Consider the following 20,860-nt stretch of genomic DNA (forward strand, 5'->3'; position numbering starts at 1 on the left):
AATTACTATACTCCTTTTAGGATGCAACAAATGCATACTTTTAGATTTTTATAATCCAAACCTTCCAGAGAGTTCTAACAAGTAATGATGATGGAATATGGTTGCCTGAAATAAACAGCATTACTTTAGAATTATCCTTTGGAATATGGATATGGGGGAAAAACACACACACACATAAGCGGTTAGAGAATATCGACTTTTTAATTTAGAAAGATAACCAGGCGGTGACCAGGGGGAGAAGACACACTTCTGACTCTCGGTGGCAGCGGCCGTCGACGAGGCTCCTGCGCTCTCAGCGAGTGGGAATGAACTTACTTGACGTCACACAAGAGGGCCACTCCCCTGAGGATCCAGTGATCTGGGGACAGCACGGTCCGCAAGTACACCACGGTGATGAAGGTGAGGTCGGTGCGCTGGGGCTTCTTGTAGATGGGGCACACGTACAGCTTGGGGTCCTTGGGCGCCGTGGAGTTGATGGCGAAGATGTGCAGCACGGGCAGCTGCATGAAGAGCACCTTGGGCGTGGACTCCGTGAGCTTCCCGTTGCGTCTGTCCCAGGACGCGCCGTCCATGTACAGCCCATAGATATACACGCCTTCCTGGAAGAGCCAAGCAGAGAGCCATGGGGAGTATGGACATCAGGTGCTGGGAGCGGGCACCCATTACTGTAGCGAAGGCTGTCCGTTTGGAAAGAGGACACACCCCAATCTTCAGGAGCTCCCCAAAGAAGAGAGCCCGCTGGGCACACCACAGAGTGAGGTGGGGGCCCATTTCCCTGCAGCCAAGCTCGAGACCACGATCCCTGCAGGAATGTTCCTGCTCTCGGTGGGTTGGGCGTGGGTTGGGCGTCGGGTGGCCTGCCGGTGACAACAAACTTAGCCAGCACCGAACCGGCTCTGCAGGGGCCTAACAGTCTCCCAGAGGCCCCATCCGGGCCCCGTCTGAGTCCCCCAGAGACCGGGTCTGAGTGTCCCAGAGACTGGGTCTGAGTGAACCAGAGGCCCATCCAAGTGTCCCAGAGGCCGGGTCTGAACTGGTGTAGGGTAGGGTGGGAGCAGGGAACAGGACTTGGAGCCAGGCACCATGTGGGACCTCCACCTGCACCAGCCACGCCAACCATGGCTCCACCGTCATCTCAGGCCCAGGAGGAAGTGAGGTCTGTGCCACCAGGCCCTGCAGCGGAAGGGTCAGACCTCCCTCTCTGCCCAGGCTGGGAGGTGGATGAGGCTGGGTGTGAGGGGAAGGGTGGGCACGGCTGGTTCAGCACTGGCTGGCCATCACCTCGAGTCTCTCTCTCACACAGTAGGACCTGCCCTTGAGGTTCCACCATTGAATAGGGAGACAAGACACACACAGAGTGTAACACCAACACCGGCACATGTGTGAGAGGGCTGCCTGGTGCACAGTGCGAGGCCCAGTGCAGTGAAAGGCACTGCGGGCCAAGTGCTCAGGGCCTTTGTGGGGAATGTTTCCTTGAAGGGGGGCCTGCACATGGGAAGGTGGAGGAGAGAGGCTGGGCGTCCCAGGCAGGAGCAATGCTGCAGGGAGGCCAGGTGGGTGGGCAGCTGCCGCATTTGATTCAGCAGCGGGTCCAGGGGTGATACAATAGGTCAGCACCCGAGCAAGGAGAGTCTGGGCATCAAGCTGAAAGGTTTGAACTTGACCTTGTAGGCCAAGGGAGCCACAGAACACATATCCAGCAAGATAAGCCAAGAGAGGCCGAAGGGAATCACAGGAGACTCCAATGATCACGTCAGCTTATAAAGTGTATATACTAATATGTGGAAGATGGTGACCTTTTTCCATTTCCATTTCCATTTCGAGGACCAGGTAGGGGGAGTAAGTATCAACACTAATAAAAGAGAAAAATGGTAATTGGCATACGACGATACCCTTTTCATTGGCTAATCAGGGCTATATGCAAATTAACTGCCAACAAGATGGCGGTTAATTTGCATATGTAGGCACAATGCAGGGAGGTGAAAGGGAAAGCAGGAAGAAGCCCCCTGCCACTGACAGTGATCGGAAACCCAGGGGGGAGCTAAGAGCTGGGGGAGAATCAGCCCCCCAGCCATGATCGGAGAATCAGGCGCCTTTGCTGCCCTGGCCAGTGATAGCAGGAAGTAGGGGTGGAGCCAGCGATGGGAGCTGGGCACGGTCGAAGCTGGCAGTCCTGGGAGCTAGGGGTCCCTTGCCTGGGCCTAAAGCAGAGCCCACGATCGCGGGGCCACTGCAGCTGCGGGTCCCCGCTGCCCGAGCCGGACGCCTCAGCCAGAGGTGTTAGGCCTGGGCAGGGGTGGAGCCTGCAACTGCGGGGAGCTGGGGGTCCCCTGCCCAGGCCTGACACCTCTGCCGGAGGCCTCAGGCCTGGTCAAGGGGCCGATCCGGTGATTGGTGATCGGAGGGTGATGAGGGTCAACTCCTCTGGCTGAGGCATCAGGCCTGGGCGGGGGGCTGAGCCGGGGATTGGGGGGATATGATGGTCCCCTTGCCCAGGCCTGAAGCCTGGGTCAGAGGCGTCAGGCCTGGGCAAGGGGCCGATCCTGCGATTGGAGGGTGATGGGGGTCAACGCCTGAGGGCTCCCAGTATGTGAGAGGGGGCAGGCTGGGCTGAGGGACACTCCCCCCGACACACACACCCAGTGCACGAATTTCGTGCACCGGGCCCCTAGTCCTATATAATAAAGATGTAATATGCAAATTAACCCTCACACCCTCACAAGATGGCTGCCTATGACCAGGCCGGCAGGAAGGTTAGTGAGGGACGACCAAACAACTGAACAGCAGGCTGCGTGGGGCAACCAGACTGGTGGGGGGGGGGGGGGGCCCATGAGGGGCAACCAGGCCAGCAGGGGCAGCAGTTAGGGGTGACCAGACCAGCAGGGGGGGTGCAGTTGGGGGTGACCAGGCCAGCATGGGGAGCAGTTGGGGGTGATTAGGCTGGCAGGGGGGTTGGTGAGGGGTGACTAGGCTGGTCGGGGGGGCAGTTAGGGGTGACTAGGCCAGCAGGGGGGCCATTAAGAGGTGACCAGGCCGGTGGAGGGGTAGTTAGGGGTGATCAGGTGGTTGGGGGGCAGTTAGGGGCGACCAGGCAGGCAGGCAGGTGAGCAATTAGGAGCCAGAGGTCCAGGATTGTGAGAGGGATGTCTGACTGCCGGGGATTGGGCCTAAACTGGCAGTCGGACATCCCCCGAGGGGTCCCGGATTTGAGAGGGTGCAGGCTGGGCTGAGGGGACCCCCCCATGCATGAATTTCATGCCCTGGGCCTCTAGTAATGATAATAAAAGCCAGCAAGATTATTGCAGAGTGTTTTCTAACAGGACAAGGGCCGCCTTATTGAATCTAAAACTGAGGTACTTGGTTTGACAGTAAACCCAGGGGCAAGCCCATGGGATCAGAACATCATTAGCTGCTGGATGATGGTTGCTGCATGAACAACAGCCACTTAGGTACTATCCGACAGGAAACTGCACCCTTCAAGGCTGCTGTCCATTTCAGAACCTTACAAAGCCGTAGTTAGAAGGTGCAGTGGGTTGAACAGTGTCACCCCAAAATCCATGTCCACCCAGACCCTTAGAACGTGACTATTCAGAAATAGGTTCTTTGCAGATGTAACTATTTAAGGTCGTACGGATTGGAAGAGGCAAGTTCCTTCTGGCTGGTGTTCTCCCAAGAAGAGGAGAGGAACACGGGGATGCACACAGGGAGAAGGCCCCTGACAGTGGAGGCAGAGCGTCGAGTGATGCAGCCACAGGTCAAGGAAGCCAAGGATGGTGGAACCCCCCGAAGCTAGTAGGAGAGGTGGCGGGGGGGAGGGGGAGGTGCGGATCCTTCACTGCCTTCACAGGAAAGCAAGCCTGCCAGCCCCTTGGCTTCAGGCTCCTGGCCCCCTGGGCTGCGAGAGAATACATTTCTATTGTTTTAAGTCCCCTCACTACCCGTTTGTGGTGCTTCGTCACCACGGCCCTAGGAAACTCATGCAGATCTGGGTACCCGGAAACGGGGTGCCGCTGACCAGACACCTAACAACGTGGACCTGACTTTGCATCGCATAACGGGAAGAAGCTGGGAGAGCTCTGAGGCCCGTGACAGGACCAGCCTGTTGCTGCTGGACATACAGAGACGAAAGGTGCTCTGGTGAGACCTCAGGCAGGAGGAAAGACCACACTCCTGGAAGCTAGAGGGAAGGAGGTCCTCGTTACAGAGGGGCAGAGGGGCCAGGCCTGGGGAGTCTCGTGGTCCATGCCGCCACTGGACAGCTGAGGGAGTGAAAGTCGGAGAGAGAGAAGAGGGGATGAAGATGCACTGAGTGTCTACGTGGGGTCGGGCAACAAGCCGAAATGATCCCACCAAACTCTCACAACCACCTTCCTGAGGTCGGGGTGCCCTCCTAATTTCTCAGTTGGAGAAGTGGAGGCTCACAAAGGTAAAGAACGTGTCCAAGTTCAGAAAGCAGGTAAGTGTCCAGGGAAGATGCCTTTGGAAATTAGCCCAGTCATTAATGAACAGGAAAGAAGCAGAGGGAAGGCCAAATATCACAGTTATCTGTGCAGCTTTGCCGGGAAGCTGCGGTTTAACACGCCCCAGGGAGCCACCGGACTGGACAGGGGAGGGAGAGACACGTGCCCAGTAAAGTCTGGGCGGCACAGGGAAGGTACTAGCGGCTAGCAACTAGCCTGTCAATCACACCTGGGAACAGTTCATTGGCCAGGATAGGTGTGGCCACTGCAAGCGTGGGAATATTTGAGATACTTAAGGTCCTAAACAGAGGAGTTTGGCTCTTGCCTCTTGGTTCGCGATGCTGGCCTGTGGGACTCTCGCGCTCCTGCACTCGCCCACATGGCCATGTGGACCGCACACACAGTGGACTAAGGGGCTACAACCAGCCTAAACCGGACCCGATTCCACCATGGACAGGAAACTTTGGATGCTGGCTTCTAGCTCTGCTGAATCCTCAATTGCACATGTTCCAGGACCAGATTCAGGGAAATGGGACTTTGGAAACCCAAGGATGTAACTCCATGCAAATAGAGCTTTCTACCACATCCCATCCTCCCGTGGGGGCCTCCAGAAATGCTTATTCCAGTGGCACCCCAAGATCCCCACTCCCACCAGCAACAGAGAAAGACCATCCCTGCATTTCTCCAATAACACAAACAGTGGCTCCCAAGGGAGTCTGCTCGCCCCGAGCCCTTCCCTGTGCCCCACCTGGGGTCCTGCAGGTGGAACTGGCCCAGCACCCAGGCCTGCCGGCCCTGCTGGTCTCTGCCAGGGCCCTGACACTCGCCCATTCCCCATGCGGCCACAGCAGTAGCTGGACACCCCTTCCTCGCAAACACCGTGTGACCCGTAATGATAAAGAAACGAGTTCCCAGGGCTTGTTCTGGTTGCAAACGAGGAAACCCTGGCTGCAAAGCCAGCAGACTGGACTGAGGTGCACACGGGTCAGCTTTAGGCAGAACTTGAACTTGTGCCCCAGCTCCAGCTGTCGCTGCCCGGGGCGCCTACCGCAGGGGGTGCCGCGATCTCCTCCTTGGTCTGCCGCAGAACTTCATTGTGGATGGTCACCGAGTCCAGGGCCCAGCCTTTGTGGGCGCGGGTCACTTCTTGCCGCATGGCTGTCAGGAAGCCTGAAGAAAAAGAAAAAGGATTTTGACGGCGCACGCAGCCCACTTCAGGAACAAAGGGAGCAGAGCTAATTGCTATTTGCTTATCAATCTCCAAAGGCTGCCTGTCCAAGAGGAGTTGAGATCAAACCTCCGGGGATATTTTTCTTAGTGTTTTGTTTCTATGGGGACCTGCTGTGAGCTCACAGCAGAACAGCTTCCTCTCTGCCTCAGACAAGAGTCTTGGTTTGAAATTCTCCTGAGATTCCAGCAACTCAAGTCCTATGAGGATGGTAACCCGGTCCCAGCTCATAGCCTCTATTTGAAGATGCAATATCTAGGAATAAGACTGGAATGCTAAAATATTCTGAGACCAGCATTCCAATTAAAACTTGAATCAAGCCATTATCGAGCTTCTATTTGCTATAATGGAACCATTTCATTTTTTCATAATGCCAAAATAGAAAACCCAACTTTCAATTTGATCAAACAAAGCAATCATGCTGGAGAGGAAAGCTGCATGCTTTAATATGCATAATACAGTTATTTTAAGACAATACATGGCTCTGCATTTTGTGGCCTTTCTTTAAACTTAATGTTTGCAAACGATGCATTCAAATCCATAAGAGAAGGTTTTCCTGGAGAGTAGCATTTGGTGTTAGAAACTATACCCTTAAACTGCAAAATGGACTTCAGAATTTTAGGAGAATTTACCTGTGACTTATATATCACACTTAGGCCCCCAGGTTAATGCTGACCATCACGCCACGGCACGTTGCAGACATACTTACAGGCACAGAGCTAACAGCCCTTGGAGTTGGGAAGAAAGCACAGGCCCCTAGCCTGGCTCAGAGAGAGGTCAGGCTTTCCCATTGCCAAGCTCTTCCCTGGTTACTAACTTGGCAGGGGTGGTCGCGGGGGAGGAGGGAACACCCATTCACTTGTTAACTCTCTGGGGAGTGGCCACCAGGTGTACCAGGCACTGCTCTGAGTGGGATGACGGCAAAGAGGAAGAGCCATCCAGGGGCCCAGCATTCCAGGAGCTCCGTCCGGAAGGAGGCAGGAGTTACCACCCCATGTCGCTGTGAGCAAAGAGGCGAACAAAGTGAACCACACGAGAATTGAGAAGATGAAACTGAAGGGGACGCTGGAAAGATACACAGCCGTTTCCAGACGGAACAGTTCCCGCCGGAGGAACAGTATGTGCGAAGGCGTGGAGGTGCAGGCTAAAGGTGAAGCAGCAATGGCAGGTACGGTCAGAACACAGGTAGAGGAGGGATTTTTCAGGGTCAGAGTTTGGACTTGGTTTTGTGGATGGTGGGAAGCCGCTCAGTATTTCAAGCAGGCAAACGATTTGGTTGTATTTGCATCGTATAAGGTTGATCGGTGCTCACTAACCCAGGGTTTGGGGCTTCAGGGGAGTCCTTGTGTAAATCCCCCCAAAAAGTTAGTTGGTCAATCAATGAGTGACTGATCCTTCTAAAGCTATAGTTTCAGGAAACCACGAGTGCCTGGTAGAAAGGATGATTTTAAGACACGAGAGGTTAACTCCAAGGGCGGGAAACAGCGAAGTTTGCCTGGCAGCAACTTCTTCCTCTCCGCGTGGGGTCATTTGAGGTGATTTCATCAGCACGCGATTATGTGGCTTTCCATTTTAAATACCGGAGATCCCATGCTTCAGTAGTGAAACAAACATTCGCGTGCTTGCCAGTCAGTGTACATATGACCACAACAATAAAGTCCAATTCTCCCTTCATGCCATTTTCATCAGTGATGGTGAACCTGTGACACGCGTGTCACCTCTGACATGTGAACTCATTTTTTTGGTTGATTTTTCTTTGCTAAATGGCATTTAAATATATAAAATAAATATCAAAAATACAAGTCTTTGTTTTACTATGGTTGCAAATATCAAAAAAGGCACCAGAGTTAAGTTAGGGTTTCTCAAAATGCTGACATGCTGAGCTCAAAAGGTTCGCCATCACTGTTCATGTGCCGTAGTGGACACTGTGTGTCCAAGCAGAGTCCTGGGAATTGACCCGATTTCATGACATTTTACAATTCATCACTGAGCTATGAGTGTACAGGTCATAATGCACAAGACGTGAATCCCGGTCTCAACCATCCGCCTGCACAAATGTAATAATTGAATTTTTCTGTGACATTTTAAGTTCCAACTAAATTGCAAATTCAGCCTCCCTCCGTATGGCCCTCAGGACAATGCCACAGATGCCAGGTGAGGGGGGAGCAGGATTCTCTCTTCTGTGACAAGACTTCCTCCCTTCGGTGTCACAGACAACTCCAGCACAGTTAGGAGAGGAGCCTCCTGATGCTTAGGGCGCCCTTTCATCTGCCCCTGGGTGGAATCTAGAATATACGTCACCTGGAGCTACTAGAAAGGGAAGTGTTAAAGACATGTGTCTGAGGCCCCAGGGCGGGGGAGAAGGGGCTGGTCCTGGGCTGGGCCCACTCAGAGAACACGGAGAAGATTTTTTTTCAATTCTTGATCGTTTTCATTCGGCTTCTTTAAAAAAAATGATCTTGTGGAACTCAAACCATAATGAATCCACTGAATAGTTCATTATTGAATTTAAAAAATGACTTTCTTGTAGACTTCTGTCAAGTCTAATGGAAGCAAAATCAATGTTGTCTGAAACCTGAAAAGACCATTGATATATATATTTTTTTAAATAAAAGTTTGAAAAGCAGTACTTTTATGTTGGCACCAATGCAGTTTTAATGATTCCTAAACCAAATTTCAGTCACCAGTGGTGGAGAGTGATTCATACATTCATATGTCTGACTCTGAAATGAGAAAGAAAAAGTTGGGGAAAGTCTTCAATTATAATAACGTTCTATTCTCCCTGAGAGGTAGCCACCCACGTGAAAAGGGGCGATTTGATATTCAAATGTGGGAGTCACGTGTGGTCTGAGCGAGGTGCTTTACAGAAATGTTTCCCTTCAAGACTTACCCAGCACAATGGTTTCTGAAGGCCTGTGTCAAAGCTTGTTCTTTGAAAAACTCACTTTTAAGCAGGAATTACATTTTGGAGACAGGCCTAAAGGAACACTTGCCATGTCTTAATCCACACAATAGCAGTAACCCAACATTTCAGCAAACCAATTACCGCCACTTGGCGGTGCAATCAGTTGGCTTAAAGAAGGCTGTGGAGTGCTTTAAGGATCATTTCCACACAGGGTCTTAGAAAGGACAACAGAAATAACTAATCAGGAATATTGTGCTTCTCAATTTTATAAGGAGTTGATCAGCACTCAGTAATGATGGTTCTATGGCCAACACCTTTTTTCCTGTAATAAACGAACCAGTCCTTATGTAACAGGCCTTACGGGTTGTGCGGTATTTCCTGTCTTATCAGTTACCGTGCCTCCCAGTAGCGTCTTTGAAAATGAGGAGAAATGATGTTCCAGCTACAAGTTTAAGACGGGCAGTGTTGCCCCCAATGAGAAGCACGTGGAGTTCGCTGGTAAGTTAAAGAAAAGGTCAGAAACCATTAAACACAGACGGGGTTGGTCCACCAGGTGAATAAAAGCACCCGGGCACCTTTCCTGACTTTGCCGGATGCTCTAAGGCAGGGATCTTGAACTTGGCTAAACATGAGAAATACCTGGGCAGCCTTTAAAAATCCCCATTCCCAGGCCCAGACCAGTAAAGCCGGGATCTTCAGAGGTGGGACCCCGGCGTCAGCCCTGTTTACAGGCGCAGGTCTCACCTGGGGAAGGAGCGCTCATTACAGTGCAGGCTCTGGCTCAGGAGCTGGTCAGGGGTGAGGCCCGAGGTTCCGCCTTTCTATCCCGCTCCCAGGGGATGCCCATGCGCTGCGGATGGACGGACCACATGACTGGGAGACAGAGGCCCACGCTGAGGTTCTGCACCCGTGGAGTGGCCAGTGGAGCCTTTAAGAAAGTTAACTGCACAGACGCCAGAGGCCTCCCCTCCACAGGTTCTGAGGCCATTGGTCTGGGGACCCGGCAATAGTATGGACCGAAACTCCCCGGGCGATTCTCCCGGCAGGCAGGGCTGGGGACCACGCTCGGCATAAAGATCTGCGCAAGAGGCTGTTGACAGGCCACTGACCCACATTTGTTTTCAAAACAAATCTGACGAGCAGGAAGAGAAATGCCCCATGAGACGAGCGCAAGATTAAGAAGGCTGTCCGTGGTACCACCACTCTCTCCACATCCCCTGAGGCGCACGTGCTCTGCACTGTCCTCCATCCAGGACACCTTTGGCTCCAGGAGAGCCTGGGTACCAGCTGGAGAGCTGGGCTACCACTCCCGGCCAGGCTGGGATGGGCTAAGCCCACCGAGTCTCACACGCCAAGTGCCAGACTCCTCCCACCGCCCCGCCTTCTCCATGTGCTGCTTTATGTGTCCTTTCCCTCAACCCAACCTCACACTGTGCCCGCCCTCCCAAACCTTCCCACTGCCCCCCGGGGTGGTTCAATGGTGCACAAACTCTTCAGTATTTCCTGCCTCGTCACAGCACATTTCTCCCTCTTCCTGCCCTTAGAACCTGGCTCGGCTCTGAAGATACCATCCTAGTCCTTCCTCATCCTTTATGAGGCTCTCCCTGCTTCCACAGCCACAGGCCCCTCCCCTCACTGTCCCTGCCAAATGCCACCTGCCCCGGGCACTGAGCATCTTGCCATCCTCTGGGTCTCTTGGGCACCCCTCTCAGCGTCTTGACCCCTTAGTTCCTTGAATCCATCATTTCTGAAGACCTCCTCCTCCCTTTTCTTCGCCTCCTTTCCTATTTAGTTTGGACCCATCCTTTTCATCATTTGCCCAGCACCCCCTCAATCCTGCATGAATCAAATGTCCCCTTCTTACACCTGTACCAGGCTACGAACAAGCCCGAGGCAAACACACAGCTACCAGCATGCTTCACCATCGCCTCGACATGCTCACACCACCACAGCCCTCTTTCCCAAACTTCTGCTCCCACCTCAACTCTCTTCCAACACTTTCTGCCTCTGGAGGTCATGCCTCCTCCTTCAAAGAGAACATAGAAAGCACCAGGTGGGAACTCCCTAACTCCTTGCCACGAAACCTACAAACTCTCCTGCATCCAACTCATTCCCTCATTACTCTTGTTCCAATAGGTGGCTGGCTGCATCTGTCCACGGGGGAGCCACCCTCCTGCCTCTTTTACCCTCTGGGGTCTCTTTGCTCTATCTCCCTGTTCCTCTCTCTCTGACCCTCTCCCTCTCTCCTGGCTCCTTCCCCTTCTCACCAGTATTTGAATAAGCTCACGTTTCTCCTGTCATTAAAAGAAGAAAGAAAATCCTTCCTTTTTAAATCGATGCCTCCAACTTGCCTCTCCTCTTTTGAGACAAAATTCTGCTATGATCTGGGTCTCTGGGGTCCCACTTAGCATTCTCCCTGCCAGCCACACGCACTCTCTGTCTCTCCCTCACTCCCCAGCACTGCGGCTCCTCTACCTTCCCACCCACTCCACTGAGCTCTCTGGCCAACAGTCTCCTGGCTGACAGGCCTGTCTGACCATCCGGGCCCTATCTGACCTGACCTCGGGGGCACCTGTCACCATTTCCCCCTTCCCCCTCAGCTTCATGACGCTATGCTCTCCTGGTTCCTTCCTCCAAGCTGCTGGAGGTGAGGGACCATTCATAAGAGCTCATGTGATCTGGACAAGGGCGGTGCACAGGCCCACAGAGGAGAATCCTGGCAGGGCTGCTCTGGGAGGAAGATGCCCGGGGGTAGTGCTGGGGAGTCCGCAGGGGAGGGCGTGTCCGACGCTGGCACTCGGAAGTGAAGGATTAGAGTCTCGGGTTGGGGCTTCAGACAAGTCAGTCATGGGTAGGGATGCGTAGCTGCACCGATGAGAATGACTGAGGTCATCCACAAAGGGCTGGGCCAAGGGTGGAACTTGCCTGGGAAGAGCCCCAAAGAGGACAAGAACCAGCCCTCTGGGAGGTGAGAAGAACCAAGGAAGGTCCTGGACAAGCCAGATATGAGAATTCCTGGAACCAGCATCCCAGTAGAGTCAAGGGCAGTGGGGTTGGTGAGAAGGTCAGTATAGGGTGGAGTCTGGCCAGGCTCCCAGGGGCCAGGTGGGTGGTGAGGCAGGTAACCGTGTGCAGAGACTAGAAACATAAAGGCTAAAGCCACTGCATCAAACCCCCTTGCACACAACAACAAGGAGATGGGCTGTTATTCACTCTGGAGGCATTTCTAAGCTGTCACAGCCCTGCCGTCCTGCGATTTGGGGACAGGCAGGTGAGTGCCGTCACTCGGGTTGGGGTCCATTCACTCGGAGCCCCTCGGATGTTAGGGACAGCTCGGGTTCGGCAGAAGGAAGCCACGGGGCATGCTTAGACTGTTACTAGGTTGGAAGAAATCCACAGCCCCTTCAATCCTAAAGTTCCATTAACCATTGGTGCGCTCTCCCACCCAACCAACGCCGGCTGCAATAACTGTCCCCCAGACAAGCCCTCAGACACTGCTGCGCGCTGACAGCACCACTGTGGAGACAAACACTGGCAAGAGGCGGAGGGTGGTTTTACAGGAGCAGGATAACAGACCAAGCTTATCTGTCTCCTCGCTTCAGCAAACTCCGTCTACTGAAATCACGATCTGTGTTTGTGGAGAGCAGCTACAGTGTTTGGACAGGTTCAAGCCTCAGACTAATAAAAGGGCACAGTTCTCTCATGGCCACGTGCAAGTCCCAGCTTGGAAGGCAGAGCCCTCCCAGCACAATGATAGCCAACAGCTACAGTTGTAAGCTTGAACCTATGGTCCGAACACGTGGCCCCACGTGTCAGTGATGTGGGCTTGATAGAGCTCAGGTGCATGTAATGAGTAGGATCGAAACCCATGAGAATGCTGTAAACATCTTGACCACGCCCTTACTTTGCCTCGTGGAATCTGGCTATAAAATAAAGACATGGCCCTGACCACTGAAGGGTCCCAGGTTCGATTCTGGTCAAGGGCATGTACCTTGGTTTTGGGCACATCCCCAGTGGGGAGTGTGCGGGAGGCAGCTGATCAGTGTTTCTCTCTCATCTATGTTTCTAACTCTCTATCCCTCTCTCCTCCTCTCTGTAAAAAAATCAATAAAAATATATTTTTTTAAAAAAGACACGGCTTGTAGTCCGTGGTGCTGTCTCTCTCCATCTGAGAGGGCAGCATCCCACTGAGACCCAGCTTTCTTCTCTTGTCTGTCTTTCCTAATTCTTCACTGCCCCCACTCGGGCTCACAGAACCTGGCTGAGCTGGTGCGCCACATACGGTGCCCAATCTGGGGCTGAGTATGCCATGGCCGAGCCAGCCCGCCACATATGTTAACAGTGAATTACAAGTTGTCGCCGGTATCTGCCACCACAGACTGGTGTGGCCTGTCAAGACTCTGAGGAAAAACCAGTACAGTTTTGCATTCAAATGGCCTCAAGCTCCAGAGTGAGGTAAACATTTGAAAATAACTATATCCATGATCAGTGTAGTGTAAGAGAGGGCGTGGTCAGTGTAGAGAGAGGGCATGGTCAGTGTAGAGAGAGGGCGTGGTCGGTGTAGTGTAGAGAGAGGGCATGGTTGGTGTAGAGTAGAGAGAGGGCGTGGTGAGTGTAGAGTAGAGAGAGGGTGTGGTGAGTGTAGAGAGAGGGCATGGTCAGTGTAGAGAGAGGGCATAGTCAGTGTAGAGAGAGGGCGTGGTCGGTGTAGTGTAGAGAGAGGGCATGGTTGGTGTAGAGTAGAGAGAGGGCGTGGTGAGTGTAGAGTAGAGAGAGGGCGTGGTCAGTGTAGTGTAGAGAGAGGGCGTGGTCAGTGTAGAGAGAGGGCATGGTCAGTGTAGAGAGAGGGCGTGGTCAGTGTAGAGAGAGGGCATAGTCAGTGTAGAGAGAGGGCGTGGTCGGTGTAGTGTAGAGAGAGGGCATGGTTGGTGTAGAGTAGAGAGAGGGCGTGGTGAGTGTAGAGAGAGGGCATGGTCAGTGTAGAGAGAGGGCATAGTCAGTGTAGAGAGAGGGCGTGGTCGGTGTAGTGTAGAGAGAGGGCATGGTTGGTGTAGAGTAGAGAGAGGGCGTGGTGAGTGTAGAGTAGAGAGAGGGCGTGGTCAGTGTAGTGTAGAGAGAGGGCGTGGTCAGTGTAGAGAGAGGGCATGGTCAGTGTAGAGAGAGGGCGTGGTCAGTGTAGAGAGAGGGCGTGGTCAGTGTAGTGTAGAGAGAGGGCATGGTCAGTGTAGAGAGAGGGCATAGTCAGTGTAGAGAGAGGGCGTGGTCGGTGTAGAGAGAGGGCATGGTCAGCGTAGTGTGGCCAGAGGCTTGAGAGCTGGAGAGCACACTGGCCCGCCCGCTGCTTCATTAGGAGCGCTGGGGGGAGGGGGGGGGGTGTCACAGTCCCAGCAGCTGGCCCAGAGCAGCTGCCCTCGAGGAGGCTTCAAAAGGCAGTCAGCACCGGGCTTGAAGTCAGACTTTGCAACTCATAGTCTTCCATTTTAAACACACCCCCACATATCACACACACACACACACACACACACACACACACACACCAGAGTCTAAATCACCTGAACACAATGCTCTGAAAGTCCACACCCGAGGAAGCTCTTGGGAGGCACGCCCACACGTTGTCCAAAACTGTGCCACTGAACCTATGTGATAGGATCCTGGGTGCAAAGGGCTTGACCATTTCAACAATCGGATCTAACTACCACATGTTGAGCCCGTCAATTGCTACAGAAATGAGAGTGAAGGGGCTGAAAATACCAGCTTAGCTCCCTGGTCGCTGAGTCAGACTCCTCAAACCTGACTGACAAACACCAGGCCACCACAGTGCCCGGAGCAGCACCGCCAGCAGCGTGAGCTCAGCCACCAGCCGGGCCGACAACCGTCCTTGCAGCTGCGTGGCCCTCAGAGGATGGAGGTCTGCGGGGCGATGAGCAGAGGCATGATGGGAAACACACCAGACCTGTCAGATGCCATGACATTGCAAGACCACAAAAACGGGCATACAGCCACAGAGCACTTCAAGCGCGTTACAGTCTGAGTGGCTTTGACAATACATATTTCTGATGCAACTATGGCCTTTTGGTAAATTGCACTGTGTTTTACTTAAGCATGTGCTTTTTTAATTTAGAATATTTACTTAAATGTTTTGAACTGAAACATTTCACTACAGGGTTCGAGGCTATGAATCCAGGAGATATTTTCAAGTTGAGAAATCAATTACTGACGTCAAACAGCGTCTGAAGGGCTGACCTGCGGAGCACCCTGCCTGTGAGCTCCCAGGAGTGCGGCTGTGAGCTCCCTGCTTTCTGGATTTGGCCAGGTGATGTGGACCTGAGATAAGGGGCGGGAAAGGAAGCGCAGGAGCGATTGGTATGCGGGAAAGCTGGCTCCCTCTGAGCTGCAAAGGAAAGCAATCACTGATAAGGCGCGTGTCTGTGCGCTTGTGTGCGCAGGGCAGGGAGCTGGAACAAGTCCGGGCTCCCCAACACGTGGAACGCCCTGGAGGAGGGATCAAACTTTAGCTTGAAAGCAGAAATAAAGAAGACAGAAAGGGTTGGATTATTAACAAGTACAGACAGGTGAAAACAACCCTGAGGTGGACACCTGCATTTGTACTTAAGCTGGCTTGTAACACTCGCAGAAAGTTCCAAGAGAAGATAAATTCGTATTTATATCTTGCTATTTTAAGTCACATTTTTAAAAAAATGTTTTTCTTGATTTTAGAGAGGAAGGGAGAGGGAGAGACGGAAACATCAATGATCAGAGAGAATCATTGATCAGCTGCCCCCTGCACGCCCCCCCCCCCCCACTGGGGATGGAGCCTGCCATCAGGGCATGTGCCCTGACCAGGAATCGAACCATGACCTCCTAGTTCATAGGTCAGTGCTCAACCATTGAGCCACACTGGCCAGATGTAAGTCACTTTTTAAAAAAAAAATTGATGTCAGAGAGGAAGGGAGAGGGATAAAGAGATAGAAACATCAATGATGAGAGAGAATCATTGATCGGCTGCCTCCTGCATGCCCCCTAGGAGCCTGCAACCCAGGCATGTGCCCTTGACCGGAATTGAACCTCGGACCCTTCAGTCCATAGGCCAATGCTCTATCCACTGAGCCAAACCGGCTAGGGCTTAAGTCACATTTTCAATGAGGAAAAATTACTGAAAGAGATTGTGTGCTGTGATGCCCGACTTAAGTTGTCTGTGTCTGTGGAAAGCCAGGGAAGAACCAACCCACTCCCTTGGTTTCCGAATATAAAAAATACACTCAATAACCGTACAGTTTTTAAAATCACTGGTTCTTGCTGGTCTCGAAAACCCCAAGCCTGCCAGCACACCTCCCGCCCCGGCAGTCCTGCCCTTCCTCACAACCTGTGCCTCTTGCACCCCTGGTCTGGCACCTGCCTTCACCCCAGCCATTGCCAGGCCCTGCGCTCGCGAGGATTCTGGTTTAATCGCTCCATCCAACCTGTCCCTCCTCGGCACCTGGCTGAGGGGCAGGCTCTCTCCCTTGGACTTGGTAAGGCTTGTGGCTCTGGGTCCACATTCCAGTCCTCCCTCCACCTTCTCCCAGGACGGTCTTCTGAGGGTTGGTGACTCCCAGTGCCGGTATGTTCCAGCCCAGACTCTCCTTTCCCGGGAGACTTCACGCTCCAGCCTCCCTCCCACCACCCCCGCTCCTGCTCCCGAGCTCTGGCCACACTGCCTCCTCCTTTCCCTGGACACGCCTTGCCTTTGCTCAGGTCCTGCTGCTGGCGGTCCTGCCTCTGCACACCCTACTCCCCGCCTCCAGGGGAAGCTCTCCCCAAGCCCTGCCCTCTCTGTCCTCTGTCCCCCGTGGCACTGAGTTCTCATTGCAGTGAAGTTGCTGGAGCGTCTGTCTCGCCAACCATATCACGGGCCCCTTTGGGGCAGGAATCCGGCCTCAGACTTCTTTCTATGGAAAGCGCACGGCAGAGGGCTGGCAAACAGAAGGTGGTTAAACAGCCTCATTAAGTTAAATGCTATTTCTTCAGGCTCCAAAGCCAGGAATTACCTGGTGACAACTTACTGAAACTGCGAGTTAGTTGGTAAGGAGGAAAGAGACTCACACGCGGAATCTGAGAATCACAGTAAAAAACTTTCCTCCCCAAATTCAATAGAAATTGTGGGAGAAAAAAATGGAGAAGTGAAAGTGGGGGCTGTCCTGTTCAAATCCGACATGCACCACCTGGTCAGCGCATAAAGGCCACCAAGGTCAGCCTGGTAGTGTTTTAAATTTAGAAACTATTCGGGCGTTTGAAAATGCAGGGCGTGAGTGAGTGCATGTACCCCGAGGATAATTAAATGTGTGCTTTTCAGGGATACTGTTTATTGACGTATTACTCACGCAAAGAAAAGTGCACCGCGCCATGCATTTCCACCAGGAAGTTCAGTGTCCAGGTCAAGAAACGGGCCATTCCCAGAGGCCCCCTTGTGACCTTTGCAACCCCCGCCTGCCCCCGAGGGTAACCGCCACCCTCATTGTAACACCACGGATCTGTTTTGCCTGTTTGCTCTGTACAAACGGAATTGAGCAGTGGGCGTGCACTCATTACGCATACAGCACAATGTGTGCAATTACAGTGAGTCCTGTTTGACTTCCCTCACTTACCATTATTTTATGAGATTCAGCCACACAGCTGCGAGGAGTAACAACGCATCCCAGCTCTCTAAGTCTGCACGCTTCTTTTTTTTTTTTTTATGACTATCCTTTTATTTTTTTTCTAGTTGAAATTATCTTTATACATTTTGTATTTACTATTATAACAATCTTTTTTTTATTTTATTACATATGTCTTCCCCCCCCCCCCTTGACGCTTCTTAAATTGCATCGCTAGGGAAGCTACAAGATGTGGAACCGTAAGGAGTCCACTATCTCTTCAGTTTGGTCAAGAATTACTTGAAGTAACACTATCCATGTTGCAGAGGGAAAAAGTTGTATTTCTGAACTTTATGAAGTCTATGACATCGGTCAGTAATTTACACAGTAAACATTCCCAGGATGAAGGAATAAATGCAAAGCACTTTTCAAGAAGAAAAAAAAAGGGGGGGGGTGGCAGACTCTGGAGTTCAGGGAATAAAACTTTTGCCACATGATCGCTGTTGAAACCAGTCTAATTTCCTGTACTTTGGCCACAGTTTCTGCATATTTTGGTGCTTCGTTTTTGTCATTTTTATAAACATTTAAAAACGAAGGTTTGCGTGAAACCTTTTGACTATTTCACATGTTCTGACCAAAGACTGACGGCTTGCTGAAGTGGATGAGAAGAAAAGCAAAGGTTGAATTTGCAAAACCAATACAGAAGATCGCCTGTGGTCTCCAAGCTTTGAAGGCACGTGTCCAGCACCCCGCCGGCGGCCCCTCTGTGCTGCTTTATGTGAGGCCCATGTACCACACCGCACTGCTGTGCACACACGCACACCTTCCAGTCTGCCCACTGGCCTGGGAGCACGTACCTTGGGGATTGAAGAAGCCAGTCATCCAGAACACATTGGGCCTCCCTTCAAATATCCATATAGAAAACTGGGAGTTTCTCTCCAGAAGTTCGGTGAACCAGAAGCCCAGGGTGGACGAGTCCCAGGACACCCTCTTCCAGATCTGAGGTATGCGAGCGTCATACATGTTGTCCAGGGCATCCCTCAAGTTCTGAAAAAGATGAAGTTAAAGAGATCACCCAAAGGACTTGTATGCATGCATATAAGCCTAACCAATGGACACAGACACCGGCGGTGGGGGGGGGGGGGTAGGGTATGGGTGGGAGGCAATGGGAGGAGAAGGACACATATGTAATGCCGTAATCAACAAAGAAAAAAATGGATAAAAGATAAAATGACCGAAGGTAAAAAAAAAAAAAAAAAAGATGAAGTTCAAGCAGAGAAGCAAGAAAAGCCACAAAAAGAGGGAACGACCATTGAGGAACCAACCGCTCACCTCACTCATGATGATGGTCCCTTCGATGGCTAATTTTAGGTCGCTCAGGCTGCTGCGGAGTATTGTTATCACTTTTTGCATTCTGTCGATTTCCTGTCTGAGAAATATGTTCATGGAGTTAAGGTGTCCCATCTTGACCAGGCGAGCTTTCACCTGAAACAAAGCACAGCACAGGGAGGGAGATTTTACAAACTCGCCTGTCACCCGTCTCCCGATGGCCTCTCCTCTCTCTGCTCTCCCCCGCCCTCCGGCAGCACCTCCACAGCCCAATACACTCTCCAATGTCCCCTGCAGAACCAGCCCTGCCATTACGTCCCCCATTTTCCGGTCTTCAAACACAACCGTTCAACTAAAACGATTTTTCTTTCCTACTGATTGTACTTTCGTTGATAATTGGAAATAGACTTTAAGAAGCTGAGGTAAAATTGCACCCTTTTCCCTTTCAAATGATTAATGACTAAGTGTCCGTTAAATACTCTTTTGCGATTTAACCTTTGTAGGAGCACAGTTTGGAATACTTTTTTTCATAATTCTTGCAGAGTTGCTGTTAGAAATGTCACAGACAGGAGATACGGCTGAAATCTTTCCAGAACAGTCACCAAGGCTGGGATTCCCGGAGGCCGTGTGGCCTGGGCCAGGGCGCCTGCCGGTCGAGGCTTTCCTAACTTAACCAACGGGAATATGTGCCTGCGTGGGCGAGTCGGTAGGCACCTGCCATTGGCTCCTTTTGGTACGCCATTTACGGACCATTTTGAAGAGACCCATACAAAAGCCTCAGGTTATGGAAACAATAAAGCCCAACAATTACTGGAAAATACACCAATCCATGTGCACATTTCAATCTCGTGACAACTGCCCAAGGTAAGATTGACTACAAATCCTGGCATGGACTCCGAGAGAGGTCTGACCTTCCCGCTGGCCGCAATGGGAGAGCTGCCAGAACAGGGGGGAGGAGAAACACACACAGAGAGGGAGAGAGTTCAGAGTGACATCCCGTCTAAGGACCCACGGGGGAGGGGAGCCGTGGGGTCCTCGGCCGGAGGTGCCCACTGCCTGTCCCGAGTCACGGAATGTGAGGGAGGGATGGCGCCAGACCACGTCCTCATCTTACAGGACCCTCTCTCAGGGCACAGAAGTCCCGCCTGGGCAGCCTCCGCGCCCTTCCAGGAAGCCAGGGTGGAGGTGAGCACAGACTCAGAGGGAAGCAGCTGTGCACTGAGCAGCCTGCACGGCCCTGCTGGCAGCAAGGAAGACTGACCCCCCCCCCCCCCCCGTTGCACCTGCCGGCGGAGGTCCCTAGCCTCCTGGCATTCTCCTAAATTCTAGAACTTCCGTTTTTGCAGGCTCCTCTAGCCCGTCCTCATCTCCAGCCCTTCAGCCTCCAGTGGCCAAACAGCTTATACAGCATCCCCTTCACACCATGACAGGGTTGTGGAGAGTCACACTTAAGGGACAGGGAAAATGAGGACCTGTACCTCTGCAAGCCCATTGAGGGGAAATAAAGCGCAGGTATTGGTTCCAAGGTCAGAGCAATAGCTCAGTAACTTTTAGTCACTAACAGCCCCTAACCAATGGCCTCACCCCGCTGAGGGCTCAAAAGAGAAACTTCCCACAGCAGAGACAGGCTTAGGGAACACTTAGCCGCTGGGAAATCGATGCTGGTACTTATTTTATTCTGACTATGATTGTTGTTCCAGCCTGAAACTGTCTTTTCATTACGAAATGAAAGAGTTGCTGGATCTCATGGGGGGTTTCCAGTGTCTGTGAGACCGGCAGTCACGGGCTCGTTTTCACTGTGGAAGTCAACACTGTGATTATATTTCTGTTTACAAACGTCACATCGCCACCGCATCTCAGAGCGCATCTCCTCCATAAAGCAAAGAACACGAGAAAGGAAGTGACCCTGAGAGAGGAAGTGACTGTAGATGCCTTCAGCACTAACTCCCCGCATGAGGCCTCCATATATAGTGACGTCCCCCCAACCCCACCCCCACCCCTGCCCCATCCCTGGCTGCTAGGAGGTGGCCGAACAGAGATCCTGGTGAAGTGCCCGGCTAACCCTGAGCCTCACGTTACCCCACAGCCTGAGACCCTCCTCCCATTGCGTCAGCCTGCGGTCCAGTCATACAGAGTAAGTGTCTCTTTCACAGGCCGGTTTGTACCACCTTTAGAGGTAGGTACTACTCTCATTCGTCCTCTGAAGATCACTTCCAGTGAACCATTGAAAGTCCCTCCAGTACTTAAAATATTGACTCATTAAAAAAATATGTTCTCGCCTTGCTAGCACTATCTCTATGTGGAGCCATTGATTTCAGAGTCATGG

At 52.2% G+C, this 20,860-nt stretch overlaps 1 protein-coding gene across 1 annotated transcript in view; it reads right to left on the reverse strand.

Annotated features, from left to right (window-relative positions):
- Positions 1-240: 240 nt before the first annotated feature.
- DNAH8 (dynein axonemal heavy chain 8) overlaps positions 241-20,860 on the reverse strand; it is a 265,848-nt gene continuing 245,228 nt past the window's right edge. Inside the window, exons 86-89 of the mRNA XM_059699679.1 lie at positions 18,538-18,690; positions 18,063-18,252; positions 5,509-5,630; positions 241-599 (exon numbers count right to left, since the gene is read on the reverse strand). Coding sequence (XP_059555662.1) covers positions 312-599; positions 5,509-5,630; positions 18,063-18,252; positions 18,538-18,690 — 753 coding nt within the window. The 3' untranslated portion in view covers positions 241-311. The remainder of the gene's footprint in view (positions 600-5,508; positions 5,631-18,062; positions 18,253-18,537; positions 18,691-20,860) is intronic.

The sequence above is a fragment of the Myotis daubentonii genome, chromosome 6 (assembly GCF_963259705.1).
Source record: "Myotis daubentonii chromosome 6, mMyoDau2.1, whole genome shotgun sequence".
In the NCBI taxonomy this organism is placed as follows: domain Eukaryota; kingdom Metazoa; phylum Chordata; class Mammalia; order Chiroptera; family Vespertilionidae; genus Myotis; species Myotis daubentonii.